A 22,802-nucleotide genomic window follows, 5' to 3' on the forward strand; every position below is an offset into this window, starting at 1 on the left:
TCTGTTAATCGTGGTTCAGCAATCATTAAAGTATTCAAGATTCTAGGCCATTAAGAATCCACCTCAAGATTAAACATTATTCCTTTGTTTCATATCCTTCTTTGGAAAAAGCTGAATCTTTCATAAAGGAATGATCATGGAGTTAGGTATGGCCAATGAATCACACGCCCACAGCGAACCGAAGTCACCACTTAGGTGCCATTTTGAGTAAGAATCAGAACAGCAAGGTCCATTCACTAGTGAAAATGTGATCGCTGGCCAAGAATACCTTGGGACTGCCTGAAGCAAAATTAAATAAAAACTGTCAAGCGCCATTTAAAAGGAAATGACGCCTGCAGGTATTTGTATTCCTCTAAGTCTGAAAGCTGACAGAACGCTTCAGGAGTGGAAACCCAGTACAACGTTCGAGGAAATGAAAACGAAGCAAGAAGTTCACGATCTCCCTCTGGATAAAAACTGAAATTGGTACCAAAAAAAGGGGGTGTTTGAGCCAAAGGCGGCAAGGAGCAAGCTGCGGGAAGCCGGCTGAGGTAAACCCCAAGCACGATGGGGGAAGGCTAAGCTTCCATCCTCCTGTACCTCAGGCTTCCCCGTCCCTGACTCTCCCTTTCCGCAGCTACCACCGAGCCCGGGCCCGCCCCGGGGGCCTCCGGACACACCCTCACCTCCCCCGGCTCACCAGGACAGCGACAGAAACTATTCTGCAGAGTCACCACTCGCGGAGACGGACTCGCGCTCCCCATCCCCGCCCAGAAGGGACAGCGGTCCCTCGAGCTGCGGAGCTCGCAAGCAGCGGGCAGAGAGAAAGCGGCCGGGGTCGTCGCCACGCAGTCGCCTCCCACCAGGCCGGCCGGCCCCCTCCCCCGCCCCGTCCTCAGCCGGGTGCCAGCCCTGCAGGCCCGGCCTACTCGAGGCCTAAGCGCAGGACCCGACTGCAGGGTGAGGAAGGAGCTCACCGGAATAAAGCGGCATGGCGGCTCGAGAGGCGGCGGCGGCGGCGGCGGCGGTGCAGGAAGGCTGGGCCTGGCAAGGGCGTCGAAGGGAAAGGGACGCGATGAAGCTGTGGCGGCGGCGGCCGAGGCGGAGGCGCGGTAGTGGCGGCAGCACGGGTGCGACGAGTCTCATTCAAACCGGCCACTGCCGATGACGCAGCAACACGCAGTTTGCCCGCCCGCGGACCCACACGGCGGCTGCTGGAGAAGACCCGGCGCGGAGCAGGGCGAGGCGGGGCCTGGAGGGTGCGGGGCTGAGAGGGGTGGGAGGGAAGCCGCGCGAGGCGGCGGGCGGGCGGGCCGGGCGCGCGGCCCCTGCGCCAGTACAGGTGCGCGCCTGCGCAGTGCGCTGCGCTGCGCTGACCGAGCCCACCGCGGAGGGGCCGACCCTGCCCTGCCGCCCGCCCCGCTGGCCCCTGTGCCAGTGCGAACCTGGTACCCTGCAGCTGCCTTTTTTTTTTTTTAAGATTTTGTCTATTTATTCATGAGAGACACAGAGAGAGAGAGGAGCATAGACAGAGGCAGAGGGAGAAGCAGGCTCCATGCAGGGAGCCCGACGTGGGACCCGATCCGGGGTCTCCAGGATCACGCCCTGGGCTGAAGGTGGCGCTAAACTGCTGAGCCACCCGGGCTGCCCTGCAGCTGCTTTTTAAAAAAAGAAAAAAATGTCTCTCTCTTCTGTTTTTGAAAGGACTCGATTGGAGCCAGGCATTTTTTGTTTGTTTGTTAATATAGCCGGTGGAAGAGCCGAGAGAGGTCTTGCTCCGCCCCTCACCTGGTCAGTCTGCTTAGGGATAAACATTATCCAGCTCTCCCTTTCAGGATTTTGTGACAATATGCGTGTCAAAAGGCGTTGAATACTGCAGAGACAGGCCTGCCCTGATTGTAATGTATTAGTGTTGTTTCTAACAACCGGTTGCGACCCTAGGTTGGATCTAGTAAGGTGGCAGGGAAAAAAAATGCCCTGTGACAGTCGCGGGGACTTGCACTCACCTGCCTTGGACCTGTTTCCCCAATCTGGGAAAAAGAGAGAATTCAACTGGATGGTTTCTGAAGCCTCTTCAGAGTCCAGGTTATCATGAGAGAAGTAAATCCAAGCATTCTAGATGAGAAGTAGAGCCTGTAAGTGAAAGGAGAGATTTCAAAGAGATTCAAGTCAAATTTGAGGTGCTTTCTTGCCTTACAGAGGCTTTACAATGATTCCAAATGCTACAAAAGTTTTGAAACTGTCCATATTTCAAGACGTAGATTGTCCCCATTTCAAAACGCTACAACCTGTTTGGAGACCCATTTCATGAATGTACATCAGGAGTCCTACCCTTTGCTACTTCAAGACCTATCATGAGAATATGATCCAAAATGTGAGGGAAACAACACAATGATGCTGTAGAATATTTTTAAAGTGATATATTAAGTGGAAAGAGTATCAAATTTATTGAGCACTATGATGGCAGGTAAAAAAATTAATGGTTATAGATTAAGACTTGTCTAAATCCGGTTGGTACTGGCTGTGTGACCTCTCAACTTCAGTTTCCTTCTCGATGAAATCGAGAATATTATCTACATTACAAGATTCTGACGAAGATTAAATAACCAACTGAACCACCCAGGTGCCCCAAACTTCTGTTTCTTTAATGTCTAGACTACAAACAGAAATCATCTAGTGGATACTCTGGAATTATTTGATGCTGTGAGAACTGGATGTGAGAGCAACCTATTTTTGACTTACTCATTCAATACGCACTCAGAGTCTTCTAGAACAAGTCTGTCTTCAGCTCACACTGACCAACACTTCAGTAAAACTAACTTCTAGCCTTGTTGCAGGATCAAGGACCTGAATTTGAGACAAATGGAACAGAGGGAGGATATGGACCAGTGCTAGCAACTAAAAGGAAGTGTCAAAGGAAATTTGTATAGCTAGCCTTCCCGAATCTCAGCAGGAATTATAGATGATAGCAGCCTTGCCCTGTGTACCATATGTTGTTAAGCCCTGGTCTACATGTGTTTAATGCATGCAATCTTCTGCTTAAGGTTGACTTCTTTAAATAATGAATATATTAGTAATATCTTAACCAACATGTTTATAAATAAATAATGTCTGTAAAATGTAGCCAAGTATCAGAAAAGTTTTTAGTTGCTGAACTACCTGTGGTTTCGGGGTTAAAATACCCACTCCTCATCTGGCCAGTAGATATTTTATCTAATTTTAAGGTCTTTATTTAATGGTAATTCTTTCATACACACATAAGGCCTCCTCCTCCAATTACCCCTTTCTATCAAGTACTGTTACATTTAAATGTTTGGTCCTCTTATTCAACAAGTACATATTAAGTGCAAGACACTCAATGTAAAATCTGTGAATACAAAGATGAATCAAAAGTCCTGCCCTCAAAAAAAAAAAAAAAAAAAAAGTCCTGCCCTCATAAGACTGAGAATCTACTAGGAATATTGAAATATGCACAGATTAGGGGGCACTTGGTTGGCTCAGTCAGTAGAGCATGTGACTCTTGATCTTGGGGTCATGAGTTCAAAGCTCATGTTGTGTATAAAGATTACTTAAAATCTTGAAAAAAAAAAGCAAGAAATATGCACAAATTAACTCTATGGCCCTCTGAATTAAAGCTCTTGGCTATAAACAATGGAAGGAATTTATTGGTAGAATATAGGGTAAGCTAATAGAATCGATAGGAAAACTTGAGAACCAAGCACAGATAATGGATGAGCACCAAGGGATATGGGCAGCAGGGAACATAGGTAAGGTCATGTCACAGAAACAGTCTGGCCACTCTTACCATCACTTCCATGAGTAATTTCTAATTCCTTGTCCACCTCAATCCCTCAAGATTCTGCGACCTGATCAAGAATATATAGTTAGCTAATGATGAGGAAAGGAGTGTCTGGCTCTGCCTCCCGTGTAGACATATTGGGGTATAGGACATTGGATGCCCCAAATGGAAGAGCTGTATATTTGTTTTCTATTGCTGCTTTAACAAATTATCACACATTTACTGGCTTAGGGCAACACAAATGTATCATCTTACTGTTCTAGCAGACAGAATCCAACAGTGGTCTCAATCTTAAGGTGTTAGCAAGACTGTGCTCTTTCCGAAAGCTCTAGGGGAGAATCCAGTTCTTACCTTTCCCAGATGCTAGAGGATGCCCACAGTCCTTGTCTTACTGCCCCTTCTAGCAACAGCATCCCTCCAAACCCTGCTTCCATCCTCATAGCTCTGCCCCGACTCTAATCCTCTGCCTCCCTCTTTATAAAGATGCTGTATTACATTGGTTCCACCTGGATAACCCAGGGTAATCTCATCTTAAAATCCTTAATCACATCTTCAAAGTTCCTTTTGGCGTATAAGGTAACATATTCATGGGTTCAGGAGATTAGGACATGGATATCTTTGAGGAAGTTTTGTTTCCTCTATTAAATTATAAACTGGGGGATCCCTGGGTGGCTCAGGGGTTTGGCGCCTGCCTTTGGCCCAAGGCGCGATCCTAGAGTCCTGGGATCAAGTCCCGCGGGCTCCCGGCATGGAGCCTGCTTCTCCCTCAGCCTGTGTCTCTGCCTCTCTCTCTCTCTCTATCTCTCTCTCTGTCTATCATGAATAAATAAATAAATAAATCTTTAAAAAAATAAAAATAAAAATAAATTTTAAACTGGTGGGGAAAAGCCCAGCCTTAAATAATTTGGGGATAAATATATATTATCCAAACTATTTATTTATATATAAATATATATTTATATACATAAAACCCAAATTATTTATGTATCTCATATATACATATATGATATTTTATATATTTGTATATATTTATACACATAAATATATCCTGGAACAGTACTTTCCCTGTAAAATGTGTTCAATAAGTGTTTCATAAATGAATGCATGCCCTATTTGGGGATCAACAGATGAGGCCAATTATATTACCGTGACTCCTATGCTACTATAACAAAGAGGTCCCGAAATTCAATAGCTCAAAGAAGATAACAGTTTATGGAAAAGTGAGGGGAAAGCTCTACTTCATGAGGTTGTTCAAAGACAACGTTCCACCCATGGAGTTCTACTACCCCCCAAAGCAAAGTTTAATGCAAATGTAAATCACCTGAGATCTTCTTAAAATGCAGATTCTGATTCAGTAAGTCCTGGATGAAATTTAAGACACTAACAAGCTTTCAGGAAATCACCAGTTTGAGTAATAAGGCGTTAAGGGACTTGTCTTTTTTTAGTTGGTTGAAGATGGATTGCAGGCACATTTGAGATTCACCTCCCAAGAAGGAGAACTAGAAGGGGGGGAAAAAGCACAGGGCAGCAATCTCCTTTTAAGTGAGAGTAACGAGCAGGATGTGCATAAATCACTTCCAATTCACATTTACAGTTACATGGCCTAGATGCATGGAAGTATGGGAAATACAGTCTGTAACAGGGCAGGGATATTATTCAAGCTTACACTCTACCATTACCCAAGCAAGAGACAATGGACTTTGGTGGAAAACCAGTAATCTCTACGATCCAAATATTGGATTCTTTTGTAAGTAATCTTCAAGCTCATGAAGTTTTCTTAAACTCATGACAAAAATCCTGGGCGTTTAGTTTTCTCACCTATAAAATAAAAATTATATAATCTGTCTCTGGATACTCTGAGTGTTGTAAGATTTAAATCATTAGTTGAGTGCACATATTGGGAATAATGACCAAATAGAGCTGACCTAGAACAGAACAAATACCAGGTACGCTGGTATGTTTATATATCTACCTTCTAGGCCAAGTTCAATTCCAGGAGTTTTAATTAATTGACCCAAAAGCAGAAGAAGCAAATGATTTATAATCCTCACTGTCAAAAAGTTGCTTTCAAAAACAAAAGTCTGGGCAGCTTGGGTAGCTCAGCAGTTTAGCGCCGCCTTCAACCCAGGGCATGATCCTGGAGACCGGGGATGGAGTCTCGCGTCGGGCTCCCTTCATGGAGCCTGCTTCTCCCTCTGCCTGTGCCTGTGCCCCCCCTCCCCCTCTGTCTCTCATGAATAATAAATAAAATCTTAAAAAAAAAAAAAAGTCTGGCCCAATATTTCCATACCTATACTTTCTGCTGCAATTAAACTCAATTATGCTTGAAGAGATTGTGCTTTCTGGACTTTCATCCCCGCCCCCACCTTGGAATCAAGTTCTCCCTATTTCCTCTCCACTTCCATACATCTCACCTCCATAATACGTTTCAAACTTCACAAACTGCAAAGTCTCCTTGAGCAATTGCTTTCTGTATAATTCATTTAATATTTACTATATTTTTTACATATGTATATAGCAGATATATTTTATTCTCCCAACTAGACTGTGAATACTTTTTTGCACTTGCTTCAGAAATATTTGATAGTTAATTCAATTCGAGAATTTAGGATCATATTGTACTCTGAAGTAGTTAGATCACTAACTGTATATTATCTGCTTCATATCTAGACAGCAGTTATATCCATCTTGTTCATCTCTGTATGCTTGGCATAGACCCAGCATGGAGTAGGTGTCTTATATATTGCTTAATAATACATTACATATGTTGGTGATAGGAATTCAGAGAAGAAATGGAAGCAAGTGGGAGGCAGTTGGGTACAGAAGGATTCTAGAGAAACAGAAAAAAGCAAAACCTCAAAGCAATCACACTCATTAATTTAAGAATTGCTTATTGATTGTCTACTTGTGGGCCTTGCATTGCAGGAGCTCATAGTCTGTCAGAATATGTAGAAAAAAATATTAAAATAAGTACTAGCTGCATGTAGAGGATAGGAAGGAGACTGGCTAGAATAAGTAGAAGCCATATGCACAGGGCACTGGCAATAGATAATGTGGGGTGGGTAGTACGAGATGTGATTATAGAGAGCCTGAGTGCCCAGATAAAAAGTTTGGTCTCAGTTAAGTGGGATTTTCTATCTTCTCAAAGCCACTAGTTACCAAAACAAGAAAAGTAATTTTGAAATTTTCAAATGCTAGACTTTCCCATATTATCTCTCATTCCAAAGCAATGATCTAACCTGTCAAGGATTCTTATATAGGGATACACACATGTGTATCAGGGCAGAAAAGCCTCTGTACTGTTTTCTACTTTTACAACTAGTAAGGTAATATATGTACAAAGTTTAAAATTCCAACAGTAACAGGAAAATATTTAGAGAAGGATAAAACTCCTCTCCTCATCCCATCCCCAAACCTACTTCTCACAGGTAACTGACTTTAACCTTTTATGATTTTAGAACTTCCTGGTGGTCACCTCCATAATTCTAAATAATATACTTAAATTATTTTTTGTTTATTTATCAAGTTTAAGCAATACCTATTAATCCCCCTTGTAAAACATAAAGATATAGCTTTTTATAAGGTATCTACCTCCTCTTCCTCTTCTCCCTCCTTCTCCCAATTTTTATAGATATAAATTGTAGTTCTTTTATTGGTTACTTTGAAATTTGTAACCTACTTAAACTTCCATTTCTTGTTTCATGAGACCTTAGACTGCTTCTTGACTGCAACAGTATCAGATAAGGAAAGTAGAATTTCTGGCTTCCCATGGGGAGCCTTTGTATCTCCCCTTTCACATTCCAGTATCTTCCAGCTATACTGCACTCTTGCATAGTAAAAGATTATCAACAACAGAAACTAAGAATACCATGGAATCAATTGGTCACTTTTTTTCTGTTTTAAATATCAACATACAGCCTGAAGTTCATTTTACCGATTGACTAGTGCATCTGAAAGTATGAATTTTTACTGTATTCTCTTTAATAAATCAACAATAAGGTAAATAATGATTTTCATATCATGTAATTTGGAGGAAGATTTCTGGAACACTGAAGCAGAAAATCAAAGTGGAAAACTGGGCAGTAGTAACAGAAACAATGGTTTAAAATTGCTCATTTGCTCTCAAGTGTTTTCTTGGTATGACAGGATATACTGTCAAAAAATCACAGTGGTGTTCTTGTTTTCCTACTAGCGACTCACCTGGGAACCATGGCAACAAAACGAAAAATTTTTCTTCTCCCAGAAACCTACACATATTTTCACAAAGATTGGTGGTAGGTGATGTGTTTGGGAGGGAAACAAGAGAAAAATATGTGGACACCTCCCAAAGAAAAACAGACTCTTTTAAATCATGTATTTTCATTCCCAATTTATTTTTGATCCTCACACTCAGATTTCCTTGATTCCACAGAAAAGTTCACCATGTTCATGCTAAAATTTCCTGTAGTAATCATCCCCATATGTTATTTTCCACCATACGCCTACTTATCAAATCCATTTTATGGTTTTTACTCTTTTTTTTTTTTTAAGTATAAATTTTGCCAAAATTTCCTGGTCTTCCCCGTGGAGAACCAGAGCAATCAGTAGCTATGAGGAACATGCGTTGCTTTTGCCTTGCCTTTGTTGGAAAGAGCAGTCTGATTTTTTCTTTAAAAATCAACCCTTTCTCCCCTCTCAGTGCACCTGACATCTGTGAGCCGCATCCCTCATGACCTGGTATCACCAATCAGAACACTGCTTCCCTCTGCCACAGTGATGGGCTCAAGGATAAACATATGACTCAAGCGGTGAGAGGATTCCCAGGTCCCTGGAATGATAAGGCTTTTGGCTGAGATATTACACTTCTAGAATGTAAGCCTGGTGCTTCAGGGACTATGTGAGTAGAAGGTCAACCCAGAGGAGAAAATAGCTAAAGATACAAGGATCCTGATAACATCATATAAACCCCTGGATTCATGGTCAAAGCTAACTTTTCCACTAACCTGTTTAATTATGTGAGTCAATTCGTTTCATTTCCTTTAGCCAGCTTGGGTTTAGGTTTTCTATTTGCAGCCAGAGGATTCCTTATACAAAAGCATATGTTGTAAGCATGATATCCTAACACAAGTTCCAGCTTTCCATTTTTTCCCCACATACTTTTAAAGATTTTCTGTAATTATGTTTTATGTACTGAATGATACCATGTACGATACCATGTACTCTAACTTATTAAGAATCTCACCATTTTAATAACTCAATTTTGGAAACAAAGCTATTTGTGTCAGAAGAGGGATTCAACTATGAGCTGGGAGACTTAGTTCTATTTTGTGTCTAATTGCAATTTATTACATGGACATGTTGCAATTTCCTCCCTGGATATTAATACAATAAGTAGCTTGAGTTGGACTGTCTCTAAGGCACTCCCAACATAAAAATTTTGTCACTCTAAGATATATAGCTTGATGTGGAAAAATGGAAAATATTATATTTAAATAGGAAGTAGATAAGAAAAAACATGTTCTTTCAGTTCTTTCAGTGAAGCTGGATATTAATTGACATATAAAAACTTTGACTTTTTGGTTAAAGAAAAAATTGTGGTAGGATATATTATTGTTCCCCAATATTTCCTGCCCTTTCCTACCGCAATATTATGTATTCTCATCCCCTTAATGGCAGGTTTGGCCTTATGACTTGCTTTGGCCATGGACGTGTTTTGTCTGGGCAGAAGAGTTCACTCATGGGTCACGTGTTCTCTTTTCTTTTGCCTTGATGATCAGCGATGTTCCAGATAGAGGGTGCTCCATCACCCCGAGTTCCAGAGTGAATAGGATGTGGAACAAAGCTGCTGCTGGCCCATAATGGACATGTAGTGCAAGAGAAAAATAAACCTTTGTTTTTATAAGCCACTGAGATTTGGGGTATTGTTTGATACCACGGCATAATCTAGCCTCTCCTGACTAATGGTGTAATGGTGATGAGGCAAAAACTGTATTACGATGGTTATGCAGACACTAAAGATTGTAAACCATATTCATAAACACATTCATTTGATTTGTTATACATACAGAACATAGAGTCAGGGTAATTATAATCTAATTATGTCTAAGATTGAGGCTAGCACTGTATTAATACAGAAAATTCAATCATTTTTTTCTCTAAATTTTTCTAAAATTAGTGGATTAGATGTCAATTGCATTACTTAATAGTAAAAATATATGGCCTGCAATAGTGCCAGAATCATAAAGGAGCCACAAGTATAGAAGTTCAGTAACAGGAAGCTTCTTTAAGCCTGAATTGATTTTATGTGAAAAGAAATTGCAATAGAAAAAAGAAACAACAATTTTAAAAGTGAGACTGAAAAAAATTTAAAAAGTGTGGTTGATGGTTAGGTGGAAGCTGTGAAATCCTGAGACTTAAACCGTAAGTGATTATATAAATCCCCTCAGAAATTGGAAAAGAGGGGGATGCCTGGGTGGCTCTGTAGTTGAGCATCTGCCTTAGGCTCAGGGTGTGATCCTGGGGTCCTGGGATGGAGTCCTGCATCAGGCTCTCCACAGGGAGCCTGGTTCTCCCTCTGCCTATGATTCTGGCTCTCTCTCTGTGTCTCTCATGAATAAATAAATAAAATATTTTTAAAAAATTGGAAAAAGGGTTAAAAATGCCATCTAGACCTGAAGCAATTACAATAAATTGTGTTCTAATGTGTGTAAAACTAAATTGTAATTTCCTTTTAGATTCTAAAAGACTATATTAAACACACATAATTAGTATACCTGAGGCCAATAAAAATAGAGAATACTATGTCAAGGGGCATTATTAAGGGATGAGTTACAGATTGTGGGCAATTTTATGTGTAATGCTCTGAGGTAGGGAGTAGACTATATTTAAAAAAAAGACTTTGAGGAAGCTTGCAAAGAAAAATGCTTTGAAGATAATAATGAAAACTATCCCATAATGAAGGGTTTTTTTTTTTTTTACACCACTGGTGTCTGGTGATCTTGAAAATATTTTCCTTGAAAATAAAACATGGATATTGAGATAAAATTAATGGTTGGCTAGGATTTCTAAATTAGAACCCTAAAATTAGTAATAATGAGATAAGGCTCCCTGTCTAACCATGAGGACCTTCAGAGAATAATGTCTGATGCATTACGTCCACATCCTAACTACCTCTGAAATACATTTCTCTTTTGGCCAACTCTAATCCAGTATTGTAAGGGCACGGAAATATGGAAACCATAGTTCCAGTATAAAACCAAGCTGACACAACACAAAACCACAGGGAAACTTTTAGAATTTATTGCATTGTACTTTCCATGTCTATACATAAGAATCTATTTCAGTTTTTATCATGTGCATACAGAATTTGATGATTCAGGTGTTAATAAACTAAGATGTTTTGATTTTAATGTTTTTACTATGACAAAGGCAATGATAGAAATTGCCACATGACATACTCAAAATATAAGAAGTGTAGCATTTGCTTTGTTATATACAATAACATCTACATATAGGTATATCTCCAAAACACTGCAAGTTCAGTTCCAGTACACTGCAATAAAGCCAGTATTGCAATAAAATAAATAATTCAATAAATAAAGTTCAAATGAACTTTTGTTTCCTCATGCATATAAAACTTAAGTTTACACTATATTGTAGTTTACTAAGTGCACAATAGCATTATGTCTGAAAAAAAAACAATGTACATACCTTTATTTTAAAATTTGTCATTGTTTAAAAAAAAATACTGACCATTATGTGAGCTTTCAGTGCTGGGGAAGGGTCTTGCCTCCATGTTTTGGCTGCTAACTGGCCAGTGTGGTGGTTGCTAAAGGTCAGATGGCTGTGGTGATTCTTAAAATAAGACAACAGTGAAGTTTGCCTCATCAGTTGACGCTCTTCCTCTCATGAATGACTTCTCTGTAGCATGAATACTGTTTGATAGCATTTTGCTCACAAAACTTCTTTCCAAACTGCAGTCAGTGCTCTTAAACTCTACCACTGCTTTCTCAACCAAGTTTATGAAAGATTCTAAATCCTTTATTGTCATCTCTACAATCTTCACAGCATTTTCACCATGAGCAGTTTCCATGTCAAGAAACCACCTTCTTTGCCCATGTACTAGAAGCAACTCTTCATCTACTCAAGTTTTATCATGAGATTGCACAATTCAGTCACATCCTCAGGCTGGTCTCCTAATTCTAGTTCTCTTGCTATTTCCACCACATCTGCAGTGACTTCTTCCACTGAAGTCTTGAACTTCTCAAAGTCATCCATGAGGGCTAGAATCAACTTCTTCTAACTTCCTATTAAAGTGTTTATCACTTCCCATGAATCATGAATATTCTTAGTGGTATCTGGGATGGTGAATCCTTTCTAGAAGGTTTTCAATTGACTTTGCCCAGATGCATCAGAAGAATTCCATGTTACCTATGGCCTTATGAAATATATTTCTTGGGCAGCCCCAGTGGCGCAGCGGTTTAGCGCCGCCTGCAGCCCAGGGCATGATCCTGGAGACCCTGGATCGAGTCCCACATCAGGCCCTGCATGGTGCCTACTTCTCCCTCTGCCTGTGTCTCTGCCTCTCTCTCTCTGTGTCTCTATGAATAAATAAATTAAAAAATCTAAAAAAAAGAGAAATATATTTCTTAAATCATAAGACTTGAGAGACAAAATTACCCTTTGATCCATGGGCTACTGCATGGATGTGGAGTTAGCAGGCATGAAAACCACATTCATCTCATTGTACATCTCCATCAGAGCTCTTGGGTGGCCAGGTGTATTGTCAACAAGCAGTAGTATTTTGAAAGAAATCTTTTTTTCTGAGAAGTAGGTTTCAACAGTGGGCTTGAAATATTCAGTCAACCATTTGTAAACAGATGTGGTATCATCTAGGCTTTGTTGTTCCATTTATAGAGCATAGGCAGAGTAAAGTTAGCTTAATTCTTAAGGGCCCTAGGATTTTCAGATGGCAAAGGAGCAGTAGCTTCAACTTAAAGTCACCAGCTGCATTAGCCCCTAACAAGAGAGCCAGCCTGTCCTCTGGAGCTTTGAAGCCAGGCATTGACTTCTCCTCTCTAACCGTGAAAGGCCAAGATGGCATCATCTTCCAATAGAAGGCTGTTCCATATATATTGAAAATCTATTGATCAGTGTATATTCAGTAATGACCTTATTTAACTAGATCTTCTGGATCACTTGCTGCAGCTTCTCCATCAGCACTTGCTGCTCTACTTTGCACTTTGATGTCATGGAGATGACTTCTTTCCTTAAATGTTATGAACTCCCCTCTGCCAGTTTCAGACTTTTTGCCTGCAGCCTCCTCACCTCTCTCAGCTTTCATGGAATTGAAGAGAGTCCAGCCTTGCTCTGGATTAGGTTTTGGCTTAGGACAATGTTGTGGCTTGTTTGATCTCTCCAGATCACTCAAACTTTCTCCATCTCAGCAATAAGGCTGTTTTGCTTTTTTTTATAATTCATGTGTTCACTGGATTAGAGCTTTAAATTTCTTTCAACAACCTTCCCTTTGCATTCACGGCTTGGCTGTTTAGCACAAGAGGACTAGCTTTCAGCCTATGTCTACTATTGACATGCCTTCCTCATTAAACTTAATCATTTCTAGCTTTTAATGTGAAGTACAAGACTTGTGTCTCTTTTCACTTGAACACTTAGAGGCCCTTGAGGGTTATGAATTGGTCTGATTTCAATATTGTTGTATCTTAGGAAATAGGTTTGAGAAGAGGGAGAAAGATAAAGGGAAGGCCAGTCAATGAAGTAGTCAGAACACACACACTTTATTTATTTATTGTTTTTAAGTGATCTCTACCCCCAAGGTGTTGCTCAAACTCATGACTCCGAGATCAAGAGTCACATGCTCTACTGACTGAGCCCACCAGGTGCCCCAAACACAATTATTGATTAAGTTGGCCATATTACGTGGTGCCCCCAAACAATAACAATAGTAATATCAAAAATCACTGAAAGAAACTCACTTATCACAGAACGCCATGACAAATATAATAATAATGAAAAAAGTTTGAAATACTGTGAAAATTGCCAAAATGTGACGAAGAGATATGAAGTGAGCAAATACTGTTGGAAAAATGACACTGATAGAATTGCTTGATGTAGGGTTGCCACAGACCTTCAATTTGTAAAAAAAAAAAAAAAAAAAAAAAAAAAAAAAAAACCAAAAACAAAAACAAAAAAAAAAACAAAACAAAACAAAACCAAACAAAAACACAAAAAAAAACACAAAAAAAACGCAATGTTATGTGAAGTGCAATAAAGTGAGGTATGCCTGTACATATTCTCCTATTTCTCCTGTTTTCCAAAGTAGGTAAAACATTTAATATTACCACAATGCCCATTTCTTCCAGTTTTCACTGGTTGTCTTGGTATAACTAAGCCCCTTTCTCTTTCAAAATATCTCAGCTTGAACAATTTATGGGGTCACTCCACTATGTCATTATTTGGGTCTTTGCCCATCTCCACTAGATGGCACTGGAATTCAGGAGCTTATCTTGATTCAGGAAGATGGCAGGCATCTGGAATTTAATCCACAGAGGTTACCCCAAAACTGCTAATTCTTCTGTTACCCAGTTTAGATGCTACCGTTGAAACTATCCCCAGAACTGGGCTCTCAATGGCCAATCCTTGATACTCACACAGCCATCCGTGTACAATCCCCATATGAGATCCATATGGGGTCCTGGACCCTCCTTAGGCTCCTTCTCACCCTCTCCACCTTCCTTCCCAATCTTAGATTAGCTTAGAACACCTCCAACTTCCCTTAATTTACAGTACCAACTTTCATTGTTTCTCCTTTATACCATCCAACTGAATTCTCCTTTAGGGACACAGACTAGTCAAGATAAAGCCTGGGTTAGAATTAAGTTCTGGGGGGCCCTAAAGCACAAATGTAATGATGAGGGGACACTAATACCTTGGTAATGTACTTTTACACTGTGTTAAATTTCCTTATGTATGTATATCTTGGTGCATATGTATAAGCATTTCAATGGGATCAATTTATAGAAGTGAAATTCCCTATCAAAAGGCACATACATATTTTAAGCCACGTTATTGAGGTGTGTGATTGATATGGAAAAAGCTGTACATATTTAATGTATACAACTCGATGAATTTGGGGATATATCCATGAAACTATTACCACAATTAATGCCATAAACGTATCTCTCACTTCCAGAAGAGTCTTCTCACCCTCTTTATGTGGTATGTGTCATAAGAACATCATAAGATCTACTGTCTAACCAAAATTTTAAGTATACAATTCAGTATTACTGACTATCAATACTATGCTGAACAGTAGATCTCTCGATGTATTCACCTTGCATAACTGCAACTTTGTATCCTTTGACCAACACATTCTCATTTCCTCTTCTCAGATTCTGGTAGCCATCATTCTATACTTTGCTTCTATGCGTTTAACTATTTTAGATTCCTCCTATAAATGGGATAATGTAGTATTTGTTCTCTGGTGTCTGGCTTATTTCAGCTACCATAATGGTCTCCAGACTCATTCATATTATCACAAATGGCAGGATTTTCTTCTTCTTCTTTTTTTTTTTAAGATTTTATTTATTTATCCATGAGAGACAGAGAGAGAGAGAGAGAGAGGCAGAGACACAGGCAGAGGGAGAAGCAGGCTCCATGAAGGAAGCCCAATGTGGGACTCAATCCTGGGTCTCCAGGATCACGCCCTGGGCCAAAGGCAGGCGCTAAACCGCTAAGCTACCCAGGGATCCCAATTTTCTTCTTTTAAATGGCTGAAAAATATTCCATTGTATGTACATGCTACATTTTTTGTATCCATTCATCCACTGATGGACACTAAGGTTGCTTCCATGCCTTCATCATTATGAAAAATGCTACAGGTGAACATGGAAATGCAGATATCTCTTAAAGATACTAATTTCAATTCTTTGGATAATCCAAGAATTATTTGGATCATATGATATTTCTATTTTTAATTTTAAAGAACTTTCATACTATTTTTTTATAGTCGCTTCACTAATTTACACAACAACCAACAGTGTACAAAGGTTCCCTTTTCTCCACATCTTCACTGACACTTGTTATCTCCTTTTTTTTTAAGATTTTATTTATTTTAGAGAGAGATAGGAGAGAGCAAGAGTCAAGGGAGGGGTAGAGGGAGAGGGACAGAGAATCTCAAGCAGACTCCACACTGACCATGGAGCCCAACTCGAGGCTTGATCTCACAACTCTGAGATCATGACCTGAACTGAAATCAAGAATCTGACACTTAACCAACTAAGCCACCCAAGTGCTCCCTCTCTTTTCTTTTTTTAATAATGGCCATCCTAACAGATATGAGGTGATATCTCATTGTGGTTTTAATTTGTGTTTCCCTGATGATTAGTGATGTTGAGTACCTGTTGGCCATTTATATAACTTCTTTGGAGAAACATCTATTCAGATCCCTTGTCCATTTAAAAAATCAAGTTATTTGCTTTTTTTCACTATTATATGAGTTCCTAATATTTCTTGACTATTAAACCTTCATCAGATATATATGGTTTACAAATATTTCCTTCTGTTCCATAGGTTGTCTTTTACTTTGTTGATTGTCTCCTTTTCCGTGCAGAAGCTTTGGTTTGATGTAATCCCATTTGTCTATTTTGCTTTTGTTGCCTGTTACAATGCCTACATTGCATATGTAGATTCCTTTGGATTGTATGTACATTTTAATAACAAAGATTCTTTCAATCCAGGAACATAAAATGTATTTTCATTTATTTGTGCCTTTAAAAATTTCCCTTATCAATTTTTTTAAAGATTTTATTTATTTATTCATGAGAGACACACACGGGGAGAGAGAGAGAGAGATCGAGAGGCACAGAGACACAGGTAGAGATTGAAGCAGGCTCCACGCCGGAAGCCTGACGTGGGACTCGATCCTAAGTCCACCAGACCATGCCATGGGCCAAAGGCAGAGCTAAACCACTGAGTCACCCGGGCTGCCCATTATCAATGTTTTATAGTTTTCAGTGTACACATCTTTCACTTCTTGGTTAAGTTTATTCCTAAATATGTTATTCTTTTTGATGCTTTTGTTAATGGGATTGTTTTGATTTAGATATCTTGTCTTTTTCTTGATTCATTTCTCTGGTTAAAACTTCTAGTACAGGGACGCCTGGTTGACTCAGTGGTTGAGCGTCTGCCTTTGACTCAGGGCATGATCCTGGGGTCCTGGGATTGAGTCCTGCATGGGGCTCCCTACGAGGAACCTGCTTCTCCCTCTGCCTGTGTCGCTGCCTCTCTGCGTCTCTGCCTCTCTGCGTCTCTCATGAATAAATAAATAAAATCTTAAAAAAAAAAAATCCCTTCAAAAAAAAAAAAAATCCCTTCTAGTACTATGTTAAATAGAAGTGTCAAGAGGTGGCATCCTTGTCTTATCTTGATCTTAGAGGAAAAGCTTTCAGTTTCTTACCATTGAGTATGATGTTCATGGTGGATTTTTCACATATGGCATTTTTTCTTGAAGTAAATTTCTTCTATCTTATTAGAAATTTCTATCATAAAATAGTGTTTAGTTTGGTCAAATTCTTTGTTGGCATCTATTGAGATGATCATGTGATTTTTATCCTTCATTCTTTTAATGTTATGTATCACATTGATTGATTTGCATATGTTGAACTATCCCTGCATCCCAAGGATAAATTATGTATATCTTTTTAATGGGCTATTGAGGGGGATTCCCTGGGTGGCTCAGCGGTTTGGCGCCTGCCTTTGGCCCAGGGCGCGATCCTGGAGCCCGGGATCGAATCCCACGTCGGGCTCCCGGTGCATGGAGCCTGCTTCTCCCTCCTCCTGTGTCTCTGCCCCTCTCTCTCTCCCTCTCTCTCTCTCTCTCTCTGTCTCTGTCTATCATAAATAAATAAATAAATCTTAAAAAAAATAGTGTGCTATTGAATTCTATTTTCTAATATTTTGTTAGGGATTTTTCAATCTATGTTCAGCAAGAATATTGGCTTTTTTCTTTTCTTGCGGTGTCTTTAACTGGCTTCAGTATCAGGGTGATGCTGGTTTTGTAAGTTTTGAAGTGTTTCCCCTTCTTCAATGATTTGGAACAAGCAGTTTAAGATGGATTAGTATTATTCCTCCTTAAATATTTGGTAGAATTCAACTGTGAAGCCAACTGGTACTGGGATTTCCTTTTTCGGGAAGCTTTTTATTACTGATTCAATCTTATTTGTTATTGGTCTCTTCCAGGTTAATATTTCTTTTTGATTCAGCCTTGGCACATTATTTGTCTCTAAGAACTTATCAATTTCTTCTAGATAATCCACTTTGTTGCAAATAATTGTTTATAATAGTCACTGATTTTTTTTTATGTGATTCATTAGTTGTAATATATCCTGTTTAATTTCTAATTATATCTATTTGAGTGTTCTCTTTTTTCTTTGTCTGGCTAAGGGCTTGTCTTTTTTTTAGGGCTTGCCTTAAAAAAAATTCTATTTTAAGTAATCTCTACACCTAACACGCAGCTCAAACTCACAACCCTGAGATCAAGAGTCACATGCTCTACTGACCAAGCCAGTCAGGCACCCCCTTATCTTTATGACCCTTTTCAGAAAACCAACCCTTGGGTTTTGTAAAATTTGGTGTTGTTTTTCTAGTTTCTATTTCATTTATTTTTGGTCTAGTCTATATTATTTCTTTTCTTCTGCTAACTAGGCCTAGTTTCTCCCTTTTTTATAAGTTCCTTGAGGTGTAAAGTTAGCTTATTATTTCAGAGCTTTCTTCTTTTTTAATGTAGGAATTTGTCACCGTAAAATTCCCTCTTACTACTGTTTTCATTGCATCCACAATTTTGGGTATGTTGTTTTCTTTTTTGTTTTCTCATGGTATTTTCTAATTTCCCTCTGATTTCTTCTTCTTTGACCCAATGGTTATTCAAGAGTGTGTTACCTAATTTTCATATATTTATGGATTTTCCCATATTCTTGCATTATTATTTTATTTATTTATTCATGAGAGACACAGAGAGACACAGGCAGAGACACAGGCAGAGGGAGAAGCAGGCTCCATGCAGGGAGCCTGATGCAGGACTTGATCCCAGATCCTGGGATCACACCCTGAGCTAAAGGCAGATGCCCAACTGCTGAGCTACCCAGGCATCCCTTTCTTGCATTATTAATTTCTAGTTTAATTCCATTGTGTTTGAAAAAAATATTTGGGATTATTTCAATCTTGCTATATTTGTTAAGATTTGTCTTTTCACATGAGATCTCTCCTGGACAATGTTCTGAGTGTACTTGAGAAGAGTGTGTATTCCACTGCTGTTGGATGAAGTGTTCTGCATATATCTATTAGGTCCATCTAGTCTATAATGTTATTCAATTCTGTTTTTTCTCATTGATTTTCTGTCTGGGTGTTATACTCATAAAGAAAGTGGGGTATTGAAGTCTCCCACTATTACTGTATTGCTGTCTATTTCTCCCTTCACATTTGTTAATGTTTGCTTTATATATTTATTTTTTTAAAGATTTTATTTATTTATTCATGAGAGAGAGAGAGAGAGAGACAGACAGACAGAGACACAGGCAGAGGGAGAAGCAGGCTCCATGCAGAGAGCCTAACGTGGGACTCGATCCCGGGTCTCCAGGATCACGCTCTGGGCTGAAGGCAGTGCTAAACCACTGAGCCACCCGGGTTGCCCCTGCTTTATATATTTAGATGCTCTGATGTTGAGTGTATACATATTCATAATTGTTCTATCTTCCAGTTGAATTGACATTTTATCATTATATAATGATAATGACTATCTTTGTCTCTTGTTAATTTTTGATTTATATCTATTTGTCTGATATAAATATAGCCACCCTGCTTTCTTTTGGTTACAATTTGCATGGAATATACTTTTTCATCCCTTGATTTTTAGCCATTGTGTGTCTTTTTTTAAAGATGTATTTATTTACTTTGAGAGAGAGAAAGAAAGAACAAGTGGGGAACAGCTCTATAGTTTCAGGGCAGAGGGAGAGAGAGAGAGAGCATCTCAAGCAGACTCCTCACTAAGTGTGGAGCCCCACATTGGGCTCAATCACAGGACCAGGAGATCATGACCTGAGCCATCGAGAGATGAATGGATAAAGAAGATGTGGTATATGTATACAATGGAATATTACTCAGCCATTAGAAACAACAAATACCCACCATCTGCTTCAACGTGGATGGAACTGGACGGTATTATGCTGAGTGAAATAAGTCAATCGGAGAAGGACAAACATTATATGGCCTCATTCATTTGGGGAATATAAAAAATAGTGAAAGGGATTATAGGAGAAAGGAGAATAATGAGTGGGAAATATCAAAGAGGGAGACAGAAATGAGAGACTTCTAACTCTGGGAAATGAACAAGGGGAGTTGAAGGGGAGGGGGGCGGGGGGTTGAGGTGACTGGGTGATGGGCACTGAGGGGGGCACTTGACAGGATGAGCAATGGGTGTTATACTGTATGTTGGTAAATCGAACTCCAATAAAAAATAAATTTATAAAAAAATAAAAATAAATAAAGCTGATAACCAAACTTCAGTTGCATACAAAAACTATACTTTTAGGTCATACATACACACTTTATTATTGGTATTATTGTTATTGATGTCATAATTTATATTTTTTAAATCATGTATATATTAACAGATGTTTTATAGTTATTTTTAACACTTTTATCTACTAACTTCTGTACTAGGATTAGAGGTGACTTATGTACCATCATTACAGTATTACATTATTCTGTGTTTATCTATATATTTACCTTTACCAATGAGATTTTTAATTTATTTATACTTTTAAAAATATTTTATTTATTTATTTATTTATTTATTTATTTATTTATTTATTCATTCATTCATTCATTCATTCATTCATTTGATAGAGAGACAGAGAGAGAGAGAGAAAGCATGAGCAGAGGGGAAGGGGCACACAGGAAGAGGGAGAAGCAGACGCCCTGTTGAGCAGGAAGCCTGACATGAGGCTCAATCCCAGGACCCTGTGATCATGACCTGAGCTGAAGGCAGATCTTAACTGACTGAGCCACCCAGGCCCCTAGCAATGAGATTCATACATTCATATACTTTTGTTTGCTCTTTAGTCATTTCATTTCAACTTGAGGAACTTTCTTTGACACTTCTTGTAGGAAATGAATTGTAGGATATGAACTCTTGTAGGATATGAACATATCACTAGATATGTTATCTAGTGATAACAAAGTTACTCAGTGTTATTTGGGAGAACCTTTATCTCTTGTTTTTTAAAGAACAGTTTTGTCAGGTATGGTATTCTTGGTTGGCAGTTTGTTGTTATTTTTGTTGTTTGAGTACTTTGAATATATCATCCTACTCTCTCATGACCTGCTAGGTTTATGCTGAGAAATCTGTTCATAGTCTTATGAGCATTCCTTATAGGCAACGAACTGCTTTTTCCTTGCTGCTTTCAAAATTCTCTCTTTGTGTTTCACTTGTGACAATTGAATTATAACGTGTCTCAGTGTAGACCTCCTCCAGTTTACCTATATTATGGTTTTTGAGCTTCATGCATCTGGATGTCTATTTCCCTCCCTATATTTGAAGAGTTTCCAATGTTATTTCTTAATTTAAAAAAAAAATATGTATTTTATTTATCTTTCTCCCGCGAGCTCCTCGGGCCCCGGACCCTCGTGGGAAGGGTGCAATCTCTAAACTGGAGTGGGGTCGAGGTAGGCCGGCGCCCGCTTCTGACCTCTGGTGCCGCCGGCCTCAGGATCCGACGTGGCCCAGAGCCTGAAGGACTTAGCGGGACGGCTGCCCTCCGGGCCCCGGGCATGGGCACGGCGCTGAAGCTGCTGCGGGGGGCCGGCCCCGTGGCGCCCGGCGTCCGCGAGTCGGTGCTCACCGTGGAAGGCGGGCACAGAGCCACTTTCTTTAGTCGGATCGGTGGCGTGCAGCAGGACACCATACTGGCCGAGGGCCTTCACTTCAGGATCCCTGGTTCCAGTACCCCATCATCTGTGACATTCGGGCCAGACCGCGAAAAATTTCCTCCCCCACAGGCTCCAAAGACCTGCAGATGGTGGACACCTCCCTGCGAGGCCTATCTCCACCCAATGCTACGGAGCTTCCCAGTATGGATCAGCGCCTAGGGCTGGACTGCAGGAGCCAGTGCGCCGTCCAAGGCCAACGAGGTGCTGCAAGGTGGCGGCCAAGTTCAGTGCCTCGCAGCTGATCACCCAGAGGGCGCAGGGATCCTTGTTGATCCGGCGGGAGCTGACAGAGAGGGCCAAAGACTTCAGCCTCATCCTGGATGACGTGGCCGTCACAGAGCTGAGCTTTAGCCGAGAATACACAGCTGCTGTGGAAGCCAAACAAGTGGCCCAGCAGGAGGCCCAGCGAGCCCAGTTTTTGGTAGAAAAAGCAAAGCGGGGATCCCTGGGTGGCGCAGCGGTTTGGCGCCTGCCTTTGGCCCAGGGCGCGATCCTGGGGACCCGGGATCGAATCCCACGTCGGGCTCCCGGTGCATGGAGCCTGCTTCTCCCTCTGCCTGTGTCTCTGCCTCTCTCTCTCTCTCTCTCTCTCTCTCTCTCTCTCTCTGTGTGTGTGTGACTATCATAAATAAAAAAAAAATAAATTAAAATAAATTAAAAAAGAAAAAGCAAAAGCAAAGCAGGAGCAACGGCAGAAAGACTGTGCAGGCCGAGGGTGAGGCTGAGGCCGCCAGAACGCTTGGAGAAGCCCTGCGCAAGAACATAGCCCTGGCTATATCAAACTGCGCAAGATCTGGGCAGCCCATAACATCTCTAAGACGATCGCTACATCACAGAACCGTATTTATCTCCCTGCTGACAACCTCGTCTTGAACCTACAGGATGAAAGTTTTCCCCGGGGCAGTGACAGCCTCATCAGGAGTAAGAAGTGAGCCTGGTGACCAGGGATCCGGCTCCCAGAGAAGTGGATGTTTCTTCCCTAGTGTTTGAGGAGCCAGCTTGAGGTCCAGCATACCCCTGTCCCACCCCCAGTATCATGTGA

The 22,802-nt window shown here is 40.3% G+C and overlaps 1 protein-coding gene and 1 pseudogene across 2 annotated transcripts in view; one reads left to right on the forward strand and one right to left on the reverse strand.

Annotated features, from left to right (window-relative positions):
* The window catches only part of USP14 (ubiquitin specific peptidase 14), a 43,919-nt gene extending 42,520 nt beyond the window's left edge, over window positions 1-1,399 (reverse strand). Inside the window, exon 1 of one of the 2 annotated variants that reach the window (XM_072735055.1) lies at window positions 957-1,399. In XM_072735055.1, the coding sequence (XP_072591156.1) occupies window positions 957-1,125 (169 nt within the window). In that variant the 5' untranslated portion in view covers window positions 1,126-1,399. The remainder of the gene's footprint in view (window positions 1-956) is intronic. The other variant, XM_072735056.1, reaches the window with a different exon arrangement.
* LOC112925689 (prohibitin-2-like) lies at window positions 1,144-22,802 on the forward strand (annotated as a pseudogene).

Source organism: Vulpes vulpes, chromosome 13 (assembly GCF_048418805.1).
Source record: "Vulpes vulpes isolate BD-2025 chromosome 13, VulVul3, whole genome shotgun sequence".
Lineage (NCBI taxonomy): Eukaryota > Metazoa > Chordata > Mammalia > Carnivora > Canidae > Vulpes > Vulpes vulpes.